Source organism: Myotis myotis, unplaced genomic scaffold (assembly GCF_014108235.1).
Source record: "Myotis myotis isolate mMyoMyo1 unplaced genomic scaffold, mMyoMyo1.p scaffold_m19_p_18, whole genome shotgun sequence".
Taxonomy (NCBI): domain Eukaryota; kingdom Metazoa; phylum Chordata; class Mammalia; order Chiroptera; family Vespertilionidae; genus Myotis; species Myotis myotis.
In genome coordinates, this window is record NW_023416322.1 from 7,949,701 (window position 1) to 7,973,666 (window position 23,966).

Here is a 23,966-nt window from a genome sequence, read left to right on the forward strand (position 1 = left end):
TACCAGTTTAATTCCTTCCGAGACCGAGCTCGTTAAGGAGCTCGTTAACTCAAATTACTCTATCAACTCAATGCAAAAAATCGGCAGAGAAACAGCTGGTATCTCAAAAAACTCGTTAGTCGGGACATTCGTAAGTCAAGGCCCCACTGTATGTAATTATATATGTGTTTCCGATGTCTTCGGTGACCCCTGTGAAAGGGTCGTTCGACTCCCTAAGGGGTCGCGACCCACAGGTTGAGAACCGCTGCTGTAGAGCTTGTTTGCCAAGCCCATTTCTTCCAGGAATTTCTACCCCTGTAATTTACCCACTAAATGTTCTCTTGTGGTTTGGGTCTTGCTCTGAATTCTTTCCTAGCCAGCACCCACTTAGAGCACTCTAAAACGTAATAAGGTCTGTGCAATGCTACCTTGTCATTTGCTGCAAGTTTCGCTGCTAGAACTGTTACCAAGCCTGGGATGTTTCTCAGGACCAGGAAGTGAACCAGCGGAAACCACCTGCGAGGCTGGGGCAGGCTGAGGACCCTCCCACGCCCTCCTCTGAACTTTCCTCTACCCGGGGGCAGAGATGCTCTGCCGTTTTTGAACACGCGATGCATGCACAACCTGGAATGCCCCCACCGAGACATGCAAGGAGGACGTCTGCCTTGACGTTTATGCGTGATTTCCCCTAACGCTCTTGGGTTGGAGGCCTCGTTGCGGGACACACTGCTCTGGGAACCACCTCCGGGGTCCTTGCTTGCTGGCTCCAATGGCGCTCCTTCTCATAAAATCATCTCGGGGTGGTTGCTGGCTGGCAACTAAGAGCTGCGGTCCAGGAACAGATACACACGCCACCCGCTCAAAAAACTCCTTTCCTCGGGGCCCCGTTCCTTCCTGGGCGAGCATCTGACTGTGTGCGTGGCTGCATCCCGTCCTTGGTTACCGTGCCTGACCCCTGAGGATGAGCCGCCACCTCGCCCCTCCGCCTCTGCAGCGCCGGGCAGACCACAGGAGCCAGTGGCCTTCTGACTGCCCTCGGGCTCCGCACCTTCCGCAGCGCCCCCCCACCCCGCAGCGGCGCCCGAACAGCCCAGCCAGAGGCCACACCACGCACCTCGGCCACCTCCGGGGTGGCGCGGATCAAATGCCAGATGTAGCCGTTCAGCTCCTCCCTCCGCCGCTCGGCCCCCGCCTCTCCCCTCGGGCGGCCAATCAGGAAGCGACTTGGGAAGCTGGGGGGGCGGGGAGTAAGACGGGGAAACAGGCTTCTGTCACATTCATTTGCATTTTCAGTCACCTGACCCACATTTCTTCCCAGGGACCCCACCCCACCCCTACCCCCACCCACTCCAGCTCCCCATGCCTGTGCCCAGGGCACCCCCCACACAGTGTCAGGAACCCCAGACAAGAAAGTCACACTGTTGGGGAGAGTCCTATGGGTCCCCAGTAGTGCCTCGGGGGCTTTGGAGCCCCCAGTGTACCCCATCAAGGTAAAAATCATTAAAAAAAAAATTGGTGGTGAAATACTTAACAAAATGTACCATCTTAACCATTTGCAAGTATCAAGGTCGGGGCATGAAGTACATTCACACACAAGGGCAATAATCACTACCACCTCTCTGCAGAACTCGTCATCTTGCAAAACTGAAATTCTACCCATTAAACAACTCTCCATGCTCCCCCTCCCCACCAGATCTGGGAAACCACCATTCTACTTCTTGTCTCCATGAATTTGACTATTCTAAGTACTTAATGTAAGTGGAATGTCACATAGTATTTGTGTTTCTGTGACTGGTGTTCAGTTAGCATGATGTTCTCAAGGTCCATCCACATTGTAGCACAGGGATGGGGAACCTTTTTTCTGTCGAGGGCCATTTGGATAGTTATAACATTACTCGAGGGCCATACAAAATTATCAACTTAAAAATTAGCCTGCTGTATTTGGTCAAACTTTTAATTAACTCACCCCTCATGCCTCGGCAGGGCCAGACCACATGATTTTGAGGGCCTATATGGCCTGCGGTCTGGACGTTCCCCACCCCTGTGCATGTGCCAGAATTTCCTTCTTTTTGAGGCATATATTCCATTGACACCAGCTTTTATTTATCTATTTGAAAAATACTTTTATTCTTTAAAAGGTTTGAAACCTTGCCCTGACCAGTGTGGCTCGGTTGGAATGTTGTTTCATACCCCGAAGGGTTGTGGGTTCAATTCCCAGTCAGGGCACATACCCAGGTTGCGGGTTTGATCCTGGGTCAGGGTGCATATGTTTGACCCCTGATCAGGGTGCATATGGGAGGCAACCGATTGATGTTTCTCTTCTCTCTCTCTCTCTCTCTCTCTCTCTCTCTCTCTCTCTTTCTCTCCCTCTGTCTCTAAAATCAATAAAACCAAACAAAAAAACAAATCCTCAGGTGAAAAGTTAAAAAAAATTTGAAACCTCTTCAGATTAGTAAACCCCCTACATTTAGACCCAGTTTGCTGGCCTTCCAGGAGGTGGACCCCGGCTTATTTTCAAGGCTGGAGAGCTTGGCCAGCCAGCAGGGGGAGCACTTGTTATCAAACTCATTACCAAGTTCCTACTGGTGATCTGGACTCAAGAGTTTCTAGCTCCTGCAGTCCTACCCACCCCCCATCCCTTCTCCCTCCCCAGGGTCCCTCTGGCTGAGAGTAAAAGGGATAGCTACCTGGGCAAGAGAGAAGAAGGGAAGAGGAGCCGCAGCTTATTGTGTAACTCCTGGAACTCCTCAAACGTCCGCTGGATGTAAGTGGCCTCATGAGAATTCTCTCGCATCACCTTTACCACATAAATCTGCAAAGGTTCAGGTCTTAGAGAACACCTGCCACACCCTCCGCACTCAAGGAAGGGGGAAGGCAAGGGCGCTGAGGTGTGTGTGTGTGTGTGTGTGTGTGTTGGGGGGATGACACTTTCCAGAAAGGAGACGGCAAAAGTATCTCCAATGGAGACGAAGAGGCTATGCCTAGGTACATATGCAGGAACTTGAAAGCAAATATTTCCTGCACATGTTTCCCAAGACCCTTGACTCAGAAGGAGTAAACCACCCAATCCAGCTCCCTGATTCCCGGCAGGGCACTTGAGCAAGGGAGAGGGACGTGGTCTGTGACTGCCCCCAGCCCGGGATGCTCGGTGACTCCAGTGCCCACGGTGTGGATGTGAAGCAACAGAACCCGGTCAGCTGGGGACACTGGGGAGCAAGAGAGGATCGGACTGGAGAAGACGCTTACGTAGGTCTTGTTGGGGTGGAAGACCTTCTCCTGGCGGCAGAGAAAGACATCACTGAGGCGGCCAGAGCGCTGAAGCGTGTGCGTGCGGGGGGCAAAGGAAAGCGTCAGCTGGTCGTCTGAGCCCGTGAACTTCATCTGAGCCAGGTTATGGATGAAAAAATTGAGCTTTGTGGCTACGCTGCCCAAGCTGGACTCAATCAACCTGTTGGTGCAAGAAGATGGGAAGAGGGTGTCACCACGGACCCACATCCCCACTGCCTGGACAGAGCTGGCTCAAGGAACATCCTCTGACACCTGAGACTAACATTTCACCCACATCAAGTCATTTTCCCTGTGTGATATCCTCATAGAGCACATGGCTGGCACGCAGTTAACTACCTGCAATTTATTCATGCGAACCTGGGGGTCTTATCTCCCCCTGCTGCCCTCCTAAGCCAATGACCAGCTGTGGGCAAACTACGGCCCGCGGGCCGGATCCGGCCTGTTTGAAATGAATAAAACTAAAAAAAAAAAAGACCGTACCCTTTTATGTAATGATGTTTACTTTGAATTTATATTAGTTCACACAAACACTCCATCCATGCTTTTGTTCCAGTTTAAGAACCCATTGTGGCCCTCGAGTCAAAAAGTTTGCCCACCCCTGCCAAAGACAGTTAACCCAAGGTAGAAAGGGATTAGGGATTCCACCTGGGGTCACCATGTAGATATGTAAATATTGTTGTCAAACTGAATTTCAAGGTTCAGTACCAAGCACTGCTCAATCTAGAGATTTCAGTTCAAAAGGAAAGGTTCTAAAAAGAAAGAAAGGAGCCGAAACTGGTTTGGCTCAGTGGATAGAGCGTCGGCTTGCGGACTGAAGGGTCCCAGGTTCGATTCCGGTCAAAGGCATGTACCTTGGTTGTGGGCACATCCCCAGTAGGGGGTGTGCAGGAGGCAGCTGATCAATGTTTCTCTCTCATCGATGTTTCTAACTCTCTATCCCTCTCCCTTCCTCTCTGTAAAAAAATCAATAAAATATATTAAAAAAAAAAAAAAAAGAAAGAAAGGAGCAAATAAAAAGAAAGGGTCTGTGTTACACCAATAGAAAAACTAGTTTGCAAAGTTCAAAAAAAAAAAAAAAGAGTGCATAATTAGCCTGGCTGGTGTGGCTCAGTGGTTGAGCATTGACCTATGAACTAGGAGGTCAAGGTCTGATTCCCAGTCAGGGCATATGCCCGGATTTCGAGCTCGATCCCCCTGGGGCATGCAGGAGGCAGCCAATCAATGATTCTCTCTCATCCTTTATGTTTCTATCTCTCCCTTTCCCTCTCTGAAATCAATAAAATTTTTTTTTAAAGGAGTGCATAATTCGCCGAAACCGGTTTGGCTCAGTGGATACAGCGTCGGCCTGCGGACTGAAAGGTCCCAGGTTCGATTCCAGTCAAGGGCATGTACCTTGGCTGCGGGCATATCCCCAGTAGGAGATGTGCAGGGAGCAGCTGATCGATGTTTCTCTCCCATCGATGTTTCTAACTCTCTATCTCTCTCCCTTCCTCTCTGTAAAAAATCAATAAAGTATATTTAAAAAAAAAAAAAAGAAAGAAAAGAGTGCATAATTAAATGGAAATATTATCTACACAGATAAAACTGTAGACATTTGTACATAGATACTTCCCTGCTTTCAGATATAGTGTGCTTAAAAACATTGTCAAGTATGGGAACATGAAACCATGAAATTCATGTTTTGATAAGGGAGAAGGAAGTTTGGATCCAGAGGGCTAAAAATTCATACTTGCCCTATAAACAAATTCTTTGACCAAGACCTGGTGAGAGTGCAAGTAAGAGCAGATTGCAATCCTATATAATAAAAGCCTAATATGCTAAGTGTCTGGTCGGCTGTTCAACCAATCAAAGCGTAATATGCTAATGATATGCTAAAGACACTCATCTGCTCACTATGAATTGCACTGACCACCAGAGGCCAGACGGGCTGGATGTGCCCTTGAGCTCTCCTGCAGTCCCTCTCGGGCTGGCCAACCTCCCGCGTCCCTCCCCGGCCCTGATCATGCACTGGTGGGGTCCCTTGGCCTGGCCTGTGCCTCCTGCAATCCAGGAGCCCTCAGGGGATGTCAGAGAGCCTGTTTCGGCCCAATCCCACAGGCCAGGCCCAGGGACCCCACTGGTGCATGAATTCATGCACCAGGCCTCTAATACCTCTATAAACAAAGGTCAGCACCAAAGTGCAGACGGGCAATAGTCTGAGGGATGTGAAGTAAGTTACCTAAGTCAGAGGCAAAGCTGGGACAGCACACCCACGTTGTCCACCAGGCTCTGCCACCTGACCTAAGCCTTTCCCATCTCCCTTGCCCCGCTCCTCCCTAGCAGGCAGCCTGGAAGTTAATTACTCAGTGTGGGTAGCACATTTTGTACGCAGGGCATTACCTAGTAAAGTAGGTAGTGGCATTGGCCTCTGTGTCCTGAGGCCTCAGGGCATCATACACATACTTGAGGTCCTCCAGGTCTGAGAGCTCAGGGATCCCACAGGACAACATCTAGAAGGAGAGTAAAGGAGGAGAGAGGGTGCCTCTAACAACCAGGAAGTCTTGCTTCTTCCAGACCAAAAAGCAAGACTTTCCATAGCTAGGCTCTTCTTCTCACCCTTCTAGGGGGGTCCTAGAAGGCGGTGGACAGAGGCTGTGGATAGTGGCTGGAGGGCCACAAGAATGGACAGGCTGCCCTGGCCAGGTAACTCCATTGGTTAGAAAGCTGTCCTGATGCTCCAGGGTTGTAGGTTTGCTCCGTGGTCAGGGCACATACAAAATCAACCAATGAATGCATAAATGGGTGGAACAACAAATCGACGTTTCTCTCTCTCTCTCTTTCTCAAATCAATAAATTTTTAAAAATGTTAAAAAGAAAAGATTGGACAGGCTGGAGCAGGAAGTCAGACACCTGCACAGACACCGTTGTCCTGGGTAGCCTGGGCCCTCCCTGCCTTTATCTAGAGCTCAGAAAAGTAGATCTCCAAGAATCCTTTGAAGCAAGACAGGGTAGTCTTAAGGACAGTGCCAGAGGATAAGAAGGAGGGGTTCAGAAAGGGATGGAGCTCCTCACCAGGCCCAGAAGGTTGAGGAAGAGGTGGGTGTGCTTTCGAATGAAGTTGTAGGCTTGGCAGCAAAGGTCAACAAAGTCATGGAAGCGGCTGGAAGGCTTGTCACCCCCGTTGATGACATACGCCATATCCGAGGTGAAGACAAAGGGGGCACGGTCCCTGGGCCAAGGGGAACATACAGGGAGAAGGTCAACATGGAGGAGGAAGCCCACCTTGGGGGCTACAGTGGGGATGGCTCCCCTCACCCCTCATCACCGATGCAAACCTGGGTAGGTGGGGCTTGCTCTGTTTTCTTTTTCTACCTAAAACGTCCCAGAGACATCCTCCACGGGTTTCCTGTCTGCGAGCTAGCAGGATTTCTTCCTGGATTTCTAATTGCGTTCCCTTTGCTGCAGTTTGGGCTCATTTCCCTTTGCTCAGTCCTCAACAGGGAGAGAACGGCTGGTCCCCGCCTTCTGCAAGGCCCTGCAAGGCCCTGACCTCTTTCTCAGTCTTCTCTTCTCCAAAGCTGCTCAGTCCAAAGACCCCCCCTCCACCCCCACCCCCTGCAGTGCAGCTCCTTCCATCATGGGCTTGTGTCCCAGCTCGGAACCATTTCTGCTGACCACCCCCCGCCCCCACCCCCCCCCGCCCCCGTACACACACATCCCTGTTTTCAGGACACCACTTAGGACCACTTACCTCTTGATGTTGCCAAACATCTGGGCGTGGCCCAGGAAGCGGCCAAAATCTATGTGGAACATGTGGCCAGTCGTCTTCAGCATGATGTTGTCATTGTGTCGGTCACAGATGCCCAAGACATACGTGGCCACGCAGCAGCCGGCACAGGAATAGATGAAGTTCTCCACGGCCTGGGAGGAGGGGAGGGAGAGGGAGGAGAGGATATCAAACCGTCTTGGAAGGGATCCAGGGGCACAGCAAGACTCAATCCGCCAGCTCTGGCCTCTTTCCCATGAGTCCCAGCAGCACCTCACATCTGCCTGTTGAGCCTTCATCACAGACCAACATACACATGGGTACACCCAGAATCGTCTCTCGTGTCTTATGTATGAGAAGTCGGAAGGTTTCTATGCACGTCTTCGCCACTTTATCTGAAAGTCACCTTCCTCTGCACCTTTCTTTCTCCAGGGAGCATGGTTAGGAAGACAATGAACTCATCCGCAGCCCAAACCTGACCAGCCCAGACTGAAGAGAACTTAATAGACAGGAAGACTGAGGGGTACAACTTCCCCAACCAGTTGTGACGATCTTAACTCAAGGCTCCTTTCCTGACCTGCTCAGAATCCTCCCATCCTTCTCCCTGCCCCCCAAACGACACCCACCGCCGTGTTCTTAGTAACAGCTACATGCTAACGGCACTGAAGTCTTCACTCCAAGAAGAGCTGAGGCGGCGGAACAGTTCTGGGTGCGTTTTACACTAAAAACCAGCCATCTCTAGTGAGTAAAGGGCGTTAAAGATATTTCTGATTTTAAGGGAGGAGGGGATGGGGAAGGGGTTAGATCCACCTTATTTTATCTGGTCAACACCTGTTCCCTTATCTGTCTTCCCAGAAAGCAAAAATATGCGGAATTAGCAACTGGACACCTTTGACCTTCTAAATCCTCTTTGTGACGTTTATAGAATTCCCAAGAATTCAAGAAAGGCTCATCAGCAGAGGGCAACAATCATCACAGCCAACCAGGATGTACAAAGCTGGGAAGGGCAGAAAGCTTCCCAGGCAGAGAATGTGTGCCCGCCCTACACACTCTACAAGTATCTGCCAGACGTCAGGGAGCTTCCTTGAGTCCCACGCCTTTCGCAGAGCTTCCCAGCTCACACCGACTCCTCCCCATTGAGCCCCCACAGCCCCGCTGCCACACCATTCCCTCAGGGCTTAGTCTCCTTCCTCCCTCAGGGTCTGGGTTGCAGGTTCAATCCCTGGCCCCTGGTCGGGGTGTGTGTGGGAGGCAACAAATGGATGTATCTCTCTCACATCGATGTCCCCCCCCCCTTTCTTTCTCTCCCTCCTTCCCTCTCCCCTCATCCCCTTCTCTTTCTCCCTTCCTCACTCTCTAGAAATCAATGGGAAAAATATCCTTGGGTGAGGATTAACAAAAACAAACAATCAAACAAAAAAAGAAGCCCAGTGGCTGTGGCTTGGGTGACTGCACAGATAGTCATACCCTTTACTGAGAGGAAACACACAAAAAGCCAGTTTCAAGAGAGGAGAGACAAAAAGCTGAGTTTTGCCTACACTGAGTTTGAGATCTGGGTGAAATACAAGTGAGATGTCCAGCAAGCAGGTGGCCACAGAGTGTACAGCTCAAGGGAGGGAAGAGGGACGGGCTTTGGGAGGCATCAGCATATGGTGGTAAAGTAAGAAGAGGTGACGAGCTAACAAGAAGAATGGAGACAGGATAGCAGGTCAGGAATTAAACCCTGAGGAACGTCAACATTTAAGGTCATTTAAGATCATCTGCTTAGATGTTCATTCAATAATATTCTGATTATAATTTGTCCATGTGGTTTTGCCTCAAGGATGAAATGCATCAATCAATGTGCATTAGTATTTGGAAGCTAAACTATATAAATGAGCATTTCTGACTTATAGTCAGTCCCTTATGAGTTTAGTCATTGTGATTTGGTTCCTCCCCTAAACTCAGTTAACCCAGAGACTAGAGGCATGAAACTGTACACCAGCCATGGACCCTGACAGCAAATCACCAAGGCCCTACCACCCTTTGCCCTCATCTCCATCTCCGACCTAACGTTAATCCTGGCTTCCAGTTATAGCCTTGCCACAAACCTGGGAACAACTAAATGAATCTTAAATCACATCTATACATCTATGAAAGGATGAGTTGGATTAAAATGATCTTTAAGGTCTCTTCCAACTAACTCTTTTTTTAATCCTCACCCAAGGATATTCTTCCTTTGATTTTTATTTTTTTTTAATATATTTTTTGTTGAGTTTTTTACAGAGAGGAAAGGAGAGGGATAGAGAGTTAGAAACATCAATGAGAGAGAAACATTGATCAGCTGCCTCCTGCACACCCCCTACTGGGGATGTGCCCACAACCAAGGTACATGCCCTTGACCGGAACTGAACCTGGGACCCTTCAGTCCTCAGGCCGACGCTCTATCCACTGAACCAAACTGGTTAGGGCTCCTTTGATTTTTAGAGAGAGTGGAAGAGAGAGGGAAAGACAGAGAGAAATATTAATGTGAGAGAAACACATCTATTGGTTGCCTCCTGCACACACCCCAACCAGGGCCGGGGCCGGGGAGGAGCCTGCAACCAAGGTACATGTCCTTAAGCGAAATCAAACCTGGGACCTTTCAGTCTGCAGGCCGATGCTCTATCCACTGAGCCAAACCGACGAAGGCCCAACTAACTCTTGTTCTACAAAGAACTGAACCCTTTGGAGGGCACAGAAGAACTGAACAGGATCCAGGAGTAGGAGAGATACAGGCAGGTTCTCAAAAGTTGGCCCCCTCCTCCACTATCCAATCTGCCATGGGAACGCAATGGTTTCCCAGTTGAATACCAAAAGGTTTTCTGTCCGCTTACCCATCATCTGACCCACACCTAGACATCTGGATATACCAGTCAGCCACGAAAGAGTATTTCCTTCCTCCCTGCTTCTCTGAGCATGTGCAGGTCTCGTGGTCACAGAACCATGTGCCAGAGTCGGGCACCCCCCAGCCCAGCCTCGTCTGCCACTCCCAGTCCTACCTTCTCGTACTCGACCTCTCCAGGGTTGTGCTTCTGCAGCCAGTCGGCCAGAGGCCGGTCCTTGAAGGAGCCGGTCACCCCGTGCTCCACCTGGATCTTGCGCAGGGTCTCGGCATTAGGGATCATCTCCACCATCCCTGTGGGGGAGGCACCGGGTCACTCTCCAGAGCAGAGAGAAGGGCCTGTCGGGGGAGAACTAGACGCACTTTGCCGGCTGCTTCTCCGGAAGTTACACGGTAGGGCATTTGGACCAAGTCTGATAAGAAGGGAGCAGGTCAAGGCAGAAAGGACGCCTTTCTCAGGTCTCACTTTCCACCTTGTGACGCTGGTCTCTCCGATTCTCAGCGGCTGCTTCTTTTTGTTTTTAATTTTTACTCTGGAAATTTTCAAATAGATTTAAGAATAAAGAAATGGATCATGGCCCTGACTGGTTTGGCTCAGTGGATAGAGCATCGGCCTGCAGACTCAAGGGTCCCAGGTTCGATTCCAGTCAAGGGCATGTACCTTGGTTGCAGGCACATCCCCAGTAGGGAGTGTGCAGGAGGCAGCTGATCGATGTTTCTAACTCTCTATCCCTCTCCCTTCCTCTCTGTAAAAAAGTAATAAAATATATTAAAAAAAATAAAAAAGAAATGGATCATGTACTCACACAGAACCACTACCCAGTTTCAAAAAATCATCAACAGCCCTAGCCAGTTTGGCTCAGTGGATAGAGCATCGGCCTGTGGACTGAAGGGTCCCGGGTTCAATTCCGGTCAAGGGAACGTGCTCGGGTTGCAGGCTCAGCAGCTGATCAATGATTCTCTCTCATTATTGATGTTTCTATTTCTCTTTCCCTCTCCCTTCCTCTCTAAAATCAATAAAAAAATATATTTAAAAAAATATCTATAAAAAATTATCAACACTTTGCAAATCTTGTTTATTCTATTTCACTCATCCAACACTGCTGCTTCCACCCCCTGGCTGGAGTATTTTTTAAAAAATATTTTCTTTTTTCTTTTTCTTTTTTTAAATATATTTTATTGGTTTTTTACAGAGAGGGAGGGAGAGGGATAGAGAGTTAGAAACATCGATGAGAGAGAAACATCAATCAGCTGCCTCTTGCATGCCCCCCACTGGGCATGCGCCCACAACCAAGGTACATGCCCTTGACCGGAATCGAACCCGGGACCCTACAGTCCGCAGGCCGACGCTCTATTCACTGAGCCAAACCGGTTCGGCTAAAAATATTTTCATTGATTTTTAGAGAAAGGAAGGAAGAGGGTGAGAGAAAGAGAAACATCTATGTGAGAATGAACCATTGATCAGCTGCCTCCTGCACGCTCCGTAACTGGGGATCCAGCCCACAACCCAGGCATGTGCCTTGACCCCTAACCTGGAATCAAACCAGTAACCTTTGGGTGAATGGGATGATGTCCAACCAACTGAGCTACACTGGTCAGGGCATGGCTAGAGTATTTTAAAGCAAATCCCAGACATGTCATTTCACTCTTAAATTTTTATTTTACTTTATTGATTTCAGAGAGGAAGAGAGAGGGAGGGAGGGAGAGGGAGAGGGAGAAAGAGAGGGAGGGAGGGAGAGAGAGAAAGTGAGAGAGAAAGAGAGAGAGAGAGAGAGAAAGAGAGAGAGAGAGAGAAACATCAATGATGAGAGAGAATCATTGATCAGCTGCCTCCTGCACGCCCCCTATTGGGGATCGAGCCCACAACTCAGGCATGTGCCCTTGACCAGAATCAAACCTGGGACCCTTCAGTCTACAGGACAACGCTCTATCCACTGAGCCAAACCAGCTAGGGCCACTCTTAAATGTTTAAAGTAAGACTAACAAAGATAAAACCACTATGCCATTATCTCATCCAAAAATCAGCAATCATTCTTTAATCTCATTTCATCTAATCTCACCTAACCCAATCCATGTTCATATTTTCCCCACTTGTTGTCTCAAAAATATCTTTTTACAGTTGGTTTGGTTGAGTCAGGATCCGAAGTCTATAGAGTACATTTGGTTGCTCTGTTAGTTTTGTAAGTCTCTATCCCCCACCTTCTTTTTATGCCACCCCACAGGTTCTGAGGAAATCATCTTGCCCTCTCCATGTTTCCTGAGAAGCGGTTGGTGCCCTCTCCATGTTTCCTGAGAAGCGCACAGTTGGTGTCGGGAATAGGAAAAAAGGACAGTAAGCAAAGGGCACCCCCCACCCTACCCTCCACCTGTTCACAGCTCCGCCCACTGCCAACTGACCTTTGCCCCTTCCGGTGGAGAAGCAGCGGAAAATCACCATGCGCATGTCCAGCCCCTCTTGGACCCAGATCTTGTTCATGATGCGGATCATCTGCAGGGTGAGCATGTCCTGACGCAGGTCGTCCCCACACTGGAGGGAGGGAGAGAGCGATGACCAGAACCACCTCCACCGCCCCCCGTGGTTCCCAGGTCTCCCAGGAGGATCCAGCTCCTGTGACAGGGAGGGCCTGTCCCATTCTCCACCTCTGACCTGCCCACTCAGCTCATACCACGTCAAACCACCAGAGATGGGCATGTGGTGTGCCGGCTCTTCCCCAACCCCACGTTCCCATCGAACTGAAGTCAGGTCCTCTCCTTCATGCAGCCCTCCTGACCATCAAGCCTTTGTAAAACCTGAATGTTTATACCTTGGATTCAGAACTTACACACATTCTATCTATCTATCTATCTATCTATCTATCTACCTACCTACCTATCTATCTCTCTCTCTCTATATATATATATATATGGGCAAAAGTAGGTTTATAGTTGTATGGAAAAGTGATAGAATAATTAAATAATAATAATAATAATACAAGAATAAACTGTTTCGTGTACTCACAACTGTAAGCCTACTTTTGTCCATCCCTACCTATACCTATACCTATACCTATACCTATACCTATACCTATACCTATACCTATACCTATATATATATATATATATATATATATATATATATATATACTAGAAGCCCGGTGCACAATAATTTGTGCACTGGTGGTGGGGTGGGGGGTCCCTCAGCCTAACCTGTGCCCTCTCACAGTCTGGGACCCCTCGGGAGATAACCACCTGTTGGCTTAGGCCCACTCCCCTGGTGGCAGATGGCACACCCAATCCCGCGGTGTCTGCCTCGTCTCCCCTGGTCGCAGATGGCAGGCCCGGATCCCGCGCTGGGTCAAGCGGCCAGTCAGATCGTGCTGCCACCCACCCCACCCACCCCGCCCCACACATGGCAGGCCCGGGATCGCGCTGCCGCCCACCTGGGCCGCACAAGGCAGGCCCGGATCCCGGGCTAGGTTGGGTAGCGGCTGGGGATCTTGCTGTCGCCTGCCCCAGGCAGGGTGGCACAGCAGGATCTGCCTGCAATATGCAAATTAGCCACCATCTTTGTTGGTGGTTAATTTGCATATCACACTGATTAGCCAATGGGAGGCGTAGCGAAGGTACAATCAATTACCATGTTTGTCTATTATTAGATGGGCTATATATGTGTATATATATATATATATATACACACACATATACATATATGTGTGTGTGTGTGTGTGTGTGTATGTATGTATGTATACTAGAGGCCCGGTGCACTGGAGGGAGGTCCCTCAGCCCAGCCTGCCACCTCTCACAGTCTGGGAGTCCTCAGGGGATGTCCTATTGACGGCCTAAGCTGCAGTCTGGCCTCCCTCTGCGGGAGGCGACCAGACCAATCAGGGGAAGGCACCATCCCCATCACCAGCTACTGCTGCCACTGCTGGCTGCTGGCCCTCCTTGGCCCTCGTAGCCACTGCAGCTGCCTGCCCTCCTCCTCGGCCCTCGCAGCCACTGTGGCTTTGTCCATGAGGACATCGGGAAGATGTCCGGTCTATCAGGTCTATCCAGTCTAATTAGCATATTACCTTTTATTAGTATAGATTATAGCATGGGGGGTGGGAGAGGAGCAGGCTGGAAGAGGCTAATGGAGGGGAAGGAGGACCTATGTAATACTTTCAACTATAGGTTTAAAAAATAAATAAATAAGATCAATTTTAAAAATAACTAAATAAGTAAAATAAAATTATAGCACAGAGTAGCAGAAAGAGAACTGGCCTGGGGCTGCTTCTGCCACCTGTGGGCTCCCTCCCCCGCTCCCCTCTCCCACCTCCATCCCACCAGGCCGGAGGGAAAGTCCTCACCTTGAAGATGACTCTGATGTTCTCCCCCAGTGGATCCACATTCTGGAAGGAGAGCTTGAGGGGGACTGCATTGGAGTTGAAGTAGGAACAGTCCTGCCATGGTAAAGAGGGGAGGGAGCGAGGTCAGGGTGGTCCACACCCAGGAAGGAAAATGGCCGGTCTACTTGGGTCCAGCTGCTGCCGGTCCACCTGCTCATGGTTTCTTCCAGATTTCCTCGGTATCCCCATCCCCTCCTTCCTGACTGCCCAAGCCTATTCAGCTTGTTCCGAGCTCAGCTCGAGCCCCTGATCTCTCATCCCTTTGGTTCATTCTGCACACAACTTCCGAGCTGTGTGACTTCTGGAAAGTCATGTGTTCCCTCTGTACCTCAGTTTACTCCTCTGTGAAATGGGGCTCCCAACAGGAGCGACTTCATAAGAGTCGTGAGGATGAAATGCGATGACCAGCCTGAAGCACTTAAAGCAGTGCCAGGAGCAGAGAACATTCATCCATAACAGACGACAGCTTCCCCAGCCGGCCTCAACCCAACATCACAGGACACTTATCCAGCCCCCACCCCATCCTCCACCCGGCACAGCTGTCGGGCAAAAGTCCCTAGGCATTAGGGTTGGGGAGAGAGACCCCAATATGCCTTTCTTCCTCACTTTTCTCAATGACCAGGTCTGAAAGGACCTCACCTCCACTGAGCCCTCCCCACTCCGAGAGCCTCAAACCCACTGATCACTCACCCTGGGCACGATGCCCTTAACCAGCAGACTGGGGCTGAGGGGCAGGCGGCAGGAGCCATTGAGGGCAAAGAACTGTTTTACCTCTTCCAGGCCCGTGCGGAGGATCCCCTGAGAGGGACAGGAGGAGGCAAAGGAGGAGGGGTGAGGGGAGGGCCCCTAAGCTCCACTCAGAACCAAGCCTCTCCCCAGGGCAGGCACCCAGCAGGAACTAGTATGAAACAGCCCCCTGAGGAGCATGGACAACCTCCGGGAGACCATGGAGAAGGAAGACCACCCTCCCATACCCAGCCTGGGAAGCGGCTGCATGACAGAGCAGCTCACAACAGGCCCCAGAGCACTGAGAGGCCAGGCTGCGGGTCACGGGGGAGAGGCTGCTCAGACTGTTGCCAAGAAAAGCTAACAATTTGGCCCGGCCAGTGTTATCTCAGTGGTTGAGTGTTGACCTATGAATCAGGAGGTCATGGTTCAATTCCCGGCCGGGGCGCCCAGGATGCATGCAGGAGGCAGCTGATAGATAATTCTCTCTCATCATTGATATTTCTCTCTCTCTCTCTCTATCTCTCTATCTCTATCTCCCTTCTTCTCTGAAATCAATAAACACACACACACACACACACATATATATATATGTAAAGAAAAGCTAACAATTTGGACTTTATAATCTCTCCATTTTCTAATGTTAGCAGCAGGCACGCTGCTGGCCTAATACAGCCCATGTGTGCACACAGATAAAGGTGCCCTCTCTGAGTGGCAGCAGCCTTGAGTCGTGGCTCGCAGCCCAGCGAACAAAGTCTGACTGGATCCCAGCCCGCACCTGCCCCCGCCGCCTGGGTGCTCTTGTGCAGCGAACAGCTTATACACCGGTGCGTGGCCTTCAAGGCAAAACGTTCAATAAACATTGTGATACTTCGCAGGCCAAACAAAACATATGCATGGGCTTTATCCAGCTCGTGACTGTCAGTGTGTGGCCTGTACCTCAGGGAGAGTCACGTCCTTCATCCCCTAAATCAGGGATCAGGTGCCATCCTGCTGGTTAGGATGCCCGAGAAGTTCACGACTGGCTGCAGAAGCCCCGGACCGGAAATGGTAGGAGCAGCCTCGCCCCACTCACCTGCCGTGCAGATGGCGTGGCCTCCCGGACCTGCTGGGCCAGCTTGGCCAGGGTGTTGACGAGCCAGCACTGGCGGTTAAACTCCTCCCTCAGCCCCTTGCCGCAGCAGCACAACAAGGCCGCCAGCAGGTACTGGTAACGGATGCTGAACTGGGAGTCCTTGAGGCCGTCCTTCAGCAGCCTGCAGGCAAAGGCGTGGGGGTCAGGCCACTCAGGGGATCACAGGCAAAGGGGGGCAGTCAGAACCCACTCCAGTTCTAGAAAACCCACCCCAAGCTTGGGAGGGAAAACAGCTCTGTATACACAAAGGCATCACCGTAGCCCAGCCCGGGCCCACTTGGCCTTTAAGTAGCGCTCACGGTCCCTCAGCATCTGTTTCTCCTTTCTATTTTTAAAAAATATTTTATTGATTTCAGAGAGGAAGGGAGAGGGAGAGAGAATCATTGATTGGTTGCCTCCTGTACACCCTACACTGGGGATTGAGCCTGCAACCCGGGCATGTGCCCTGATCAGGAATCAAACCATGACCTGCTAGTTCATGGGTCAACAATCAACCACTGAGCCACACCTGCCAGGCTGCTTCTGCTTTCTTTTTGCCATGTGTGGGTGGAAGGAGGGCCAGGGAAGGTCCTCACTGTGCTACAGGGCAGTGGACCGAGACCCCCTGAGCATAAGGGGTCCAAAGCAACATGCAGGAACCCAGCAGGCTCGGCTGCCACCCTGCGCCTGGGAGTGGAACATCCCGCGGAAAGGACCCACGTCTCTGCCCCTTTTGCAGGCGGTTTTACCAGAAGAAGTAGTGAGTCACCCTCAGGTCAGAGACGGCCCGTTTCAGGAGGAAGCGCACCAAGGGGCTGTCCAGGTAGCACTCGTACTTCAGGGCCTGTTCAGGAGGGAGGATGAGGCTACAGGGACTGCCTGTCACCGACACCGACCACCATCTCCACCTGGTCCCGAGGGGCAGCATGCGGACCACATGGGGGCTCGGGGGTGGGGCCCCGGAACCGGAGGGCAGGCAGTCCACCCACCTGCACAAGCTGGGGCAGGTAGTCGAGCAGCTCGGCATCCGACAGCGAGCCGATCCACTGCACCGCCATGCGCCGCACCTCCTGGTCCGGGAAGCTGTGAAGCAGAGCCCAGCGCCTGACCACCAAGCCGCAGGCTCCGAGGCACCGCAGCGGGCCAGCACCCTCACACCTGAGCTTCAGAGGCGCAGGCAGAGACAAGGCAATGTCCCCCCGACTCCGCCAAAGCCCTTAAAACATCCTTAGCGCCTTCTCTGGTTAGAAACCTCAAGAATGGCCCTGCCCCCGGTCAGAGGCGGACTCAGGCCCCGGGTGAACAGGGGGGATGTCATGCTCCTTCCTGGTATGACTTAAAGGAAACAGGACACGGTCCTCAGTCCCACTCCCAGGGACCTTTTCCCGACTCCACTGCGCCAGAAATCCCCGTCATCAAAGAGCCCTCGTGAGGGTTAAAGCATTACTGTGTCTTTTTAAAAAATATATATATTTTCATTGGTTTCAGAGAGGAAGGGAGAGGGAGAGAGAGGTAGAAACATCCATGATGAGAGAGAATCGTTGATCGGCTGCCTTACGCCCCCACACTGGGAATCAAGCCTGCAACCCCGGCATGTGCCCTGACTGGGAATCGAACTGTGGCCTCCTGGTTCATAGGCCAATGCTCAACCACTGAGCCACACCAGCTGGGCACTACTGTGTCCTGGTACCATCCGTTACTGCGGATCTTCCAGGTGAATGACAGACAGTCATGGAATTTCATATGAGCCTGTACCCTTTGGCAGAATTAGTTTAGCAGAGCAAAGCCATTGCCTCAAAAAGTCCCGAAGGCAAGACAGGAGGGAGTGATTTCCAGAAAGGTGAGAAAGAAGCCAAGAATACTGGGCATTCTCTGAGAGAGGCCGTCCAGTGGTCTGAGACTGGGAACCTTGTGGCCCCCGAAAACCCTTCAGAGGGGAGAGGGGACTGTGAAAGTGGAACGAAATGTGAAGGTCTGGGCCGCATGGGTGCGTGCACTTGACCAAACTCAGCAACTGTGCACGTGAGGCCGGGGCAGTCCCTTAGGTGTAAATTCTCTCTCAAAAGAAAGAAGCAAACATTGAGCTGGTCAGTGATATTCATGCTAAAGGACTGAGGAGGGTGTTATGATGCCTGCAATTTACATCAAAATGTAAAGATTAAGATGGACTGATGGATGGATGGCTATACATACAATATAGCAGACAGAATAAAGGCGAGTGGTTAGAATCCAGGTGGTGGGTAGATGGATGTTCACTGTAACGTGTTCATTTTTGTTATGTGTTTGAGAAATGTTCTTACCATAACATTGGGAGGAAATGAGGCAAAGACAAAGCGGAAAAGGAGAATGGGGAAGCGCCGAATTTCAGCCCCACTTTGCCACTTTCTCCAGGGCTGGCTCAGGGCAGCGGGGGCAGTGCCATGCCCTGGCTTTCCCAGGGCGCGGGTTTACAACTCACGTGGCATGTAGGAGCCCCAGGGCATCCTGGTGGTTCATGTGGGTCCACTGCTTCAGGAGGGCATAGATGTCGGGCAGGCAAGCCCACTCCCAGCTGGGGGCGCTGGCCAGCACCAGGGGAAGTGAGCTCACCTCGGAGTGGCAATAATATCGCTTCTCCCACAGGCGCTTCTTGTCAGCATCCGCGAGCCTGGGGGTGCGGGGAGCAGGGGGAGGTGAGAGAGAACAGTCAGCCGAGGGTAGGGCCCTTGCTCGTCAACGGAATGCTACACGCTCTCCAATGCTGTGCTTCCCCGACTCTGCAGCCCATGACAGTCACCGAGGAGCTTTGTGAAAGCCGCATGCCCGGGCCAGGGCCCTTACCAATGCGCTCGGAATGCCTGGGGAAGTGACGTTGGCATTTTTAAAAGATGCCTAGGTGACTGCAATGTGTAAGGGAACCGGGGCCCAAACCTCCTCTTGGCTGCTGACTCTGGACTTCTCAGACCGGAGGCTGAATGCAGGGCCAGCGGCAGGGAATGTGCTCCTCCTCCTAAGGATGCCCTATAGGGTGCCACTCTCAAGCAGAGCCGCCAGAGGGCGGTGGTCCCCACATGGCAGGGTTTGGGCAGCTCAGAGGCATCCTGGGGCTTTCTGGGGCCAGCTGGAGGTTTTATGGGACCTGCAGCTAATTAGGTCTTGCCTGAGATCAGGTGTCTAATGGGAGAAGGGAGCTGAGGGACTAATGAAGCCAGGGGTCCAGCAGAGGAGTGGGGGAGGGGAGGGCTGCAGCCACGCAGCTAGTCTGGCTGCACTGGGGGGCGGGGAGCAGGGTGGGTGGGGGGTGGACAGGAAGGAGAGAGATGGTCCGGTCTCTGTCTGTTTCCCCTCCCACAGCATGCACAGGGCAGTGCAGGAGCCGGAGAGGTACAGAGAGGGCAGGCATCCCACCAGCTCCTCCCGGTCCTGATTCCTCCACCCCCTTCTCTGATCCTGGTGAGAGAAGTGGCCCAAGGATGAGATCAGCTTGGACCCGCTTCCCCCTGAGAGCTGCCCATTTGCCGTGACACCTGATCCCTTTTGGAAAGTGACAGGGCCCGACTGTGGGTATCGCAGGGACAGGAGGTGGGGGCCGGGGGGCAGTCACAGTACGCAGTAGACAGCTTATTGCAGCGTGGGGCAGAGCTCCGGTCCTCACGGCAAGCTGAGTCCGGGCCAACTTCCCAGCGCGGGGATGGGCGTTTCTACCTTCCTGACCCTGACCCTGACCCTGACCCTGACCGCTCCACTTTGCCTAGAGTCAAAAAGGCCTGGGGCTGCCATCAGCAGAACCCTCTCCCCACCACTTCCTGCCCAGGTGGTAATGCCCACCCTATCCCACCTCTACTCCCAAAGCAGGACAAGGACATGGAGCTGGGAGGTGAGAGGTCAGACAGGACGTGGCAGACTTGGGGGGGCTTGTGCCACACGTGGGGGTGCCCTGGGCCTCACCAGTACAGGCACTCCTTCTGCATGATGTTTTTAAGCGCGCGTTGGTCTTCCTCCCGGAGGCTGCCAAACTCATAGCAGGGGCTGAACTTGTCTCCAGAGGGGCTGGTGAACTTGATGTCGAAGGCCGAGGTGGGGAAGTCGATCTGGGGGGTGGCAGCAGAGAAGCAAGGAGAGAGAAGAGGCAGGTGAGAGCGGGTGCCTCCTCGCGTCTCCAGCTCCTCTCTCACACGCCCGTGTCCTGCCTCCCTCCCTCGCTCGCTTACCCTCAGGGTGTTTGTTTATAAAATAACCCCGTTCAAGGTGGTGCTCTCTCAAGTCCCTTTCAGCTGTGACTTCCAGCAAAATAAAAGAAGGAAATGAAGAGAGAAATAAAAACGGGCAGGGGAGGAAAGGCTGGGCTGGGCTGCATCTAGGCGAGGGGCCAGCCTCAGGCCAGAACTCAGAAGTGTCCCCAGGATGAGCCACTAGGAGTCTCGAAGCCGAGGTTGGAGCCTCCGTGAGGCCCTGGAGGGCGCTGATGCCTGACAAGAGTCAGACACATTGGAGGGGAGGGCCTGACCCACGCTCCAGCCTGGGGTCCTGGGATCCTGGGTCCCTGCTCTATGCGGCCAGATGATCGTCCTCCTAAATGGATGCTGGAGCTGAGTGAGTCAGTTCTCAATAGAGCTCTATGTCCCCTCATTCAGCAAATGTTTACTGAACCCTGCTATGCACCAGGCGTTGTCCTATGCCCTGGGCATGGAGGAGTAAATAAGACAGACAAAACGCCCGCCTCCCGAAGCTTCCATTCCTTACCATTCTATCTCATTCACGCCCACTTTGGTATCTCATGACCACAGAAGGGGAGCCGGGAACTAGTAACCAGACCTGGGTCCTGACCAGCTCCTCCTGTCCCCATGAGTCTGTGGGCTGCGAGAGCCCTGAGTGACTGCTGCCGGGAGGGCTTCCCTCAGCCCCAAGAGGGGACAGCTAAGGTCTCACCACACTTAGGGTTCAATACAAGAGACTCCAAGAAGTGAGCATGGGGGGGAGGGTCTCAGGCCCTGCCTTCAGGCTCCTTCAAATCAACGTTAACCTCCAGGAGATGGGACACAGATTCCATAGAACTCATCCTCCCACCCCGAGCCTAACCACATTCATCCAGCTGCTCAGCCACATCACCATCCCGTGCCCAAAGTCCCAGGACTTTCTCCTCCATCCTGCCCAAACGCAAGGGAGAACTTGGAGCTGGCTCTGGTGCGGTGCTGTGGGTGGGGCCGGCTCTCACCTGCAGGATGACGCTGTCGGGCTGGTGGAAGTTTGGAGTGCTCCAACGGGCACTGGAGTTTTCCTGCGTTGCTGGCCATAAGCCCAGGAGCTTCCGGCCACAGGTCAGGACACTGAGGAGGATGGAAGCGGGGATGAGCCAACAAACCCAGTGGCTAAGGACATGGTTTTCCTCCTGCCCTCCCGTCCAAAGATCAGCCTTTTTGACTTGAAGCCCCTACCCAAATCCTCTCTCATTCTCCCCCTACACCTCAGCCTTTTTCTTCTTCCAAGTCCCAGGAGAGTGCCCGCTCCCAGGAGGCCTTTCTGAGTTCTCCACACCCTGGTATGGGTGACCTGGGGGCAGGGGTGCCTTCCTGAGGGAGAGCTCTGAACTAAGATGACCTTTAAGGTCCTTCAAGGACAAGGCAAGTGAGCCAAGCATTGCATTTCCATGCCCCTCCCCACCAGTACTGTGCCACCAGTCCCGCCCAGTAGCTGGTCACTGTCCGGTGCCTCGGTCCTTCCCACCAGGACTGGGACCCTCTGGACTCTACCCGTGAGCCCCTCATGGCTAACACCCCCCGACAGGCAATGGCCAGTGCGACAGCCAGGCCCCTGTCTACTCTCCTTTCCCTCCAAGGCCAAGAAGCCACGCCCTGGGGCTCACTTACTGCCTGAAGTTGAAGAGAGGGGTAGTGACCCAGCCCAGGGCCTCAGGCACCCGCCGCTGCTTCCCGGCCTCGGAGGAGCTCCCCGGTGGGGGGGTGGGCAGAGCATAGAGAGTGGCGCACAGCAGTGTCTCCCGGGGCAGCCGGTTCACCTGCACTGGGAAGCAGATCCTAGGAGAACAGGAAGCAACATGAGGGGGTGCTGCCAGGGGGCTTCTAGGGACAGGCAGCCCAGGAAGTGCCGTGCGGCTGAGGACTCGGCCTCCCTCTCAGGACATGGGCATGGGGAGGCCTTGTGTCCCAGGGTTTAGGAGGAGGGAATGGGGAGAAGGCAACAGGTGACAGGCGGAGGACTGTGGGGGAGGGTGGGGGAGCCTCCGGCAGGAGCAGAACAGTCCCGACTGGAGGCTAACCCTGCACTGGGTGCTCCCAGGAGCACGTACGGTGGGTATCTCTGCAGCCTCTCAGAAAGGTGAGGCAAGCGTCCCTAATTTGGGGGCCACCCATGGTGACCAGACAAAACGCACTTGCCCAGAGCCCTCTGAGTCCAGGTGACTACGTGCCCCGCACTGTAAGCCACGCGCCTTCCCGCGTGAGGATTTCCGCAGAGGGCCGCCAGGAAGCTGCTCCCGGGACAGTCCTTGTCCGTTTAACAAGCCCACCCTCCCCGCATCGCTGTGAGAGCAACCCGCCCGCGGTCCACCCTCCCCCACAGTCCTCCACCTGTCACCTGTCGTCTTCTCCTGTCCCCTTCTCCTCGCCCCGTCCCTTCTCTCACCCCGTCCCCTTCTCCTGACCCTGGGAACACAGATGGTTTGTTCTCCCCAAGCATTTTCAAAGCCAAAGGGATAAAGAGAAGGGGCTTCTCAGAGTGGGGTGGCGGGGGAGGGCGGGGGGGCAAAAGAGCTGAGACAGGCAAGCCCGCGCCACCACCGCCCAGGCCCAGATGTTCTCTCCCAGGCCCCTGGGCCTGAATCACCGGCCACTCCCTGGGCGTCCAGGATAAGGAGCAGGGTGGGGTGAGGGAGAGCTGTGGAAAGAGAGGGAGGGCATTTACATTACCTTTCTGGAAAGCTGTCCCTGGGCCAAAGCCCACACTGTCACGCCCTTCTGGCTGGCCCAGGGCCCATCGGCTTCTATGCCAGAGGGCACAGAAGCAGAAGCAGAGCGGCCACCCCACGGTCAGCAGTTTCCCGATGAAGCAGCCTCCCTCCACACTGCCCCTCAGTCCCCCAGGGGACTCTCCTCGCCACCCAAGTGAGGCGCTCCCTCCCTCCCACTAGAGACTGTCCCAGCTGCCTGGTGGTGGTGGTGGTGGGGGTGTGGACACAGCTATAATTAGGGCCCCTCCAGCAGCCACGGGCCGTGCCAGGCTGGGGCTTGGCTGGGGTGGCAGAGCACGGCTGCCGACCTATTTTGAGAATTAGCTGATCCCCGCACTAGTGCAGTGGGAGAGAGGAGCAGCTGACCCCCCAGCAGAGAGCAGAGGGAGCTGGGCCTGGTCCCTCTCTTTTCACCCAAGAAGAGGCATCCAGCCTCCTGTCAGAGGAAAAAGGGAGCGAGGAAACTTTCTAACTGAAACCATAACCCCTCGAACCAGCCAGGGCCCCTCTGCTCAGTCCTTGAGTGCATCTGGTATTCCACCAGGCGTCGGTCAGGATCATCAGTAGGAGTTCAAGCCACGGAGTTCTGAATCTGCAGCTCTGACCCTCCTCCCTGGAACCCATTCCTCAACATCACACCCATATAAAAGGGCCTCCTCCTCCAGGAAGGGGTCCTGGGGTGTGCTGTTCCAGCTCTGGTCCAGCCACTCACAGCCTAGGGCAACGACTCAGACCTCTGCACCTCCTTTTCTCATCAGTAAAAAGGAACACACAGCTTCACCCGTGTGACGTATGCATGGTCTGTGTGCTTTCTGCGCTGCGACACTGTGGCTACGGCTCCGAGAAGCGGGCTCTACAGGTATTCCCGTGCACACGTGTCCTCGTGTGTCACAATCACCGTGTCAGTCACTTGGAATGGGACCTGAGAGGGCTCCCCG

At 53.0% G+C, this 23,966-nt stretch overlaps 1 protein-coding gene across 3 annotated transcripts in view; it reads right to left on the bottom strand.

Annotated features, from left to right (window-relative positions):
* PIK3C2B (phosphatidylinositol-4-phosphate 3-kinase catalytic subunit type 2 beta) overlaps positions 1-23,966 on the bottom strand; it is a 76,391-nt gene that overhangs the window by 6,599 nt on the left and 45,826 nt on the right. For 2 of the 3 annotated variants that reach the window (XM_036343407.1, XM_036343408.1), the window contains 17 exons: positions 21,929-22,096; positions 21,277-21,388; positions 20,010-20,152; positions 18,541-18,729; positions 17,072-17,165; positions 16,832-16,926; positions 16,044-16,224; positions 14,933-15,040; positions 14,204-14,296; positions 12,273-12,402; positions 10,033-10,169; positions 6,998-7,167; positions 6,319-6,475; positions 5,647-5,756; positions 3,226-3,427; positions 2,667-2,791; positions 1,094-1,211 (listed from right to left, as the gene is read on the bottom strand). In XM_036343407.1, the coding sequence (XP_036199300.1) occupies positions 1,094-1,211; positions 2,667-2,791; positions 3,226-3,427; positions 5,647-5,756; positions 6,319-6,475; positions 6,998-7,167; positions 10,033-10,169; positions 12,273-12,402; positions 14,204-14,296; positions 14,933-15,040; positions 16,044-16,224; positions 16,832-16,926; positions 17,072-17,165; positions 18,541-18,729; positions 20,010-20,152; positions 21,277-21,388; positions 21,929-22,096 (2,332 nt within the window). The remainder of the gene's footprint in view (positions 1-1,093; positions 1,212-2,666; positions 2,792-3,225; positions 3,428-5,646; positions 5,757-6,318; positions 6,476-6,997; positions 7,168-10,032; positions 10,170-12,272; positions 12,403-14,203; positions 14,297-14,932; positions 15,041-16,043; positions 16,225-16,831; positions 16,927-17,071; positions 17,166-18,540; positions 18,730-20,009; positions 20,153-21,276; positions 21,389-21,928; positions 22,097-23,966) is intronic. The other variant, XM_036343409.1, reaches the window with a different exon arrangement.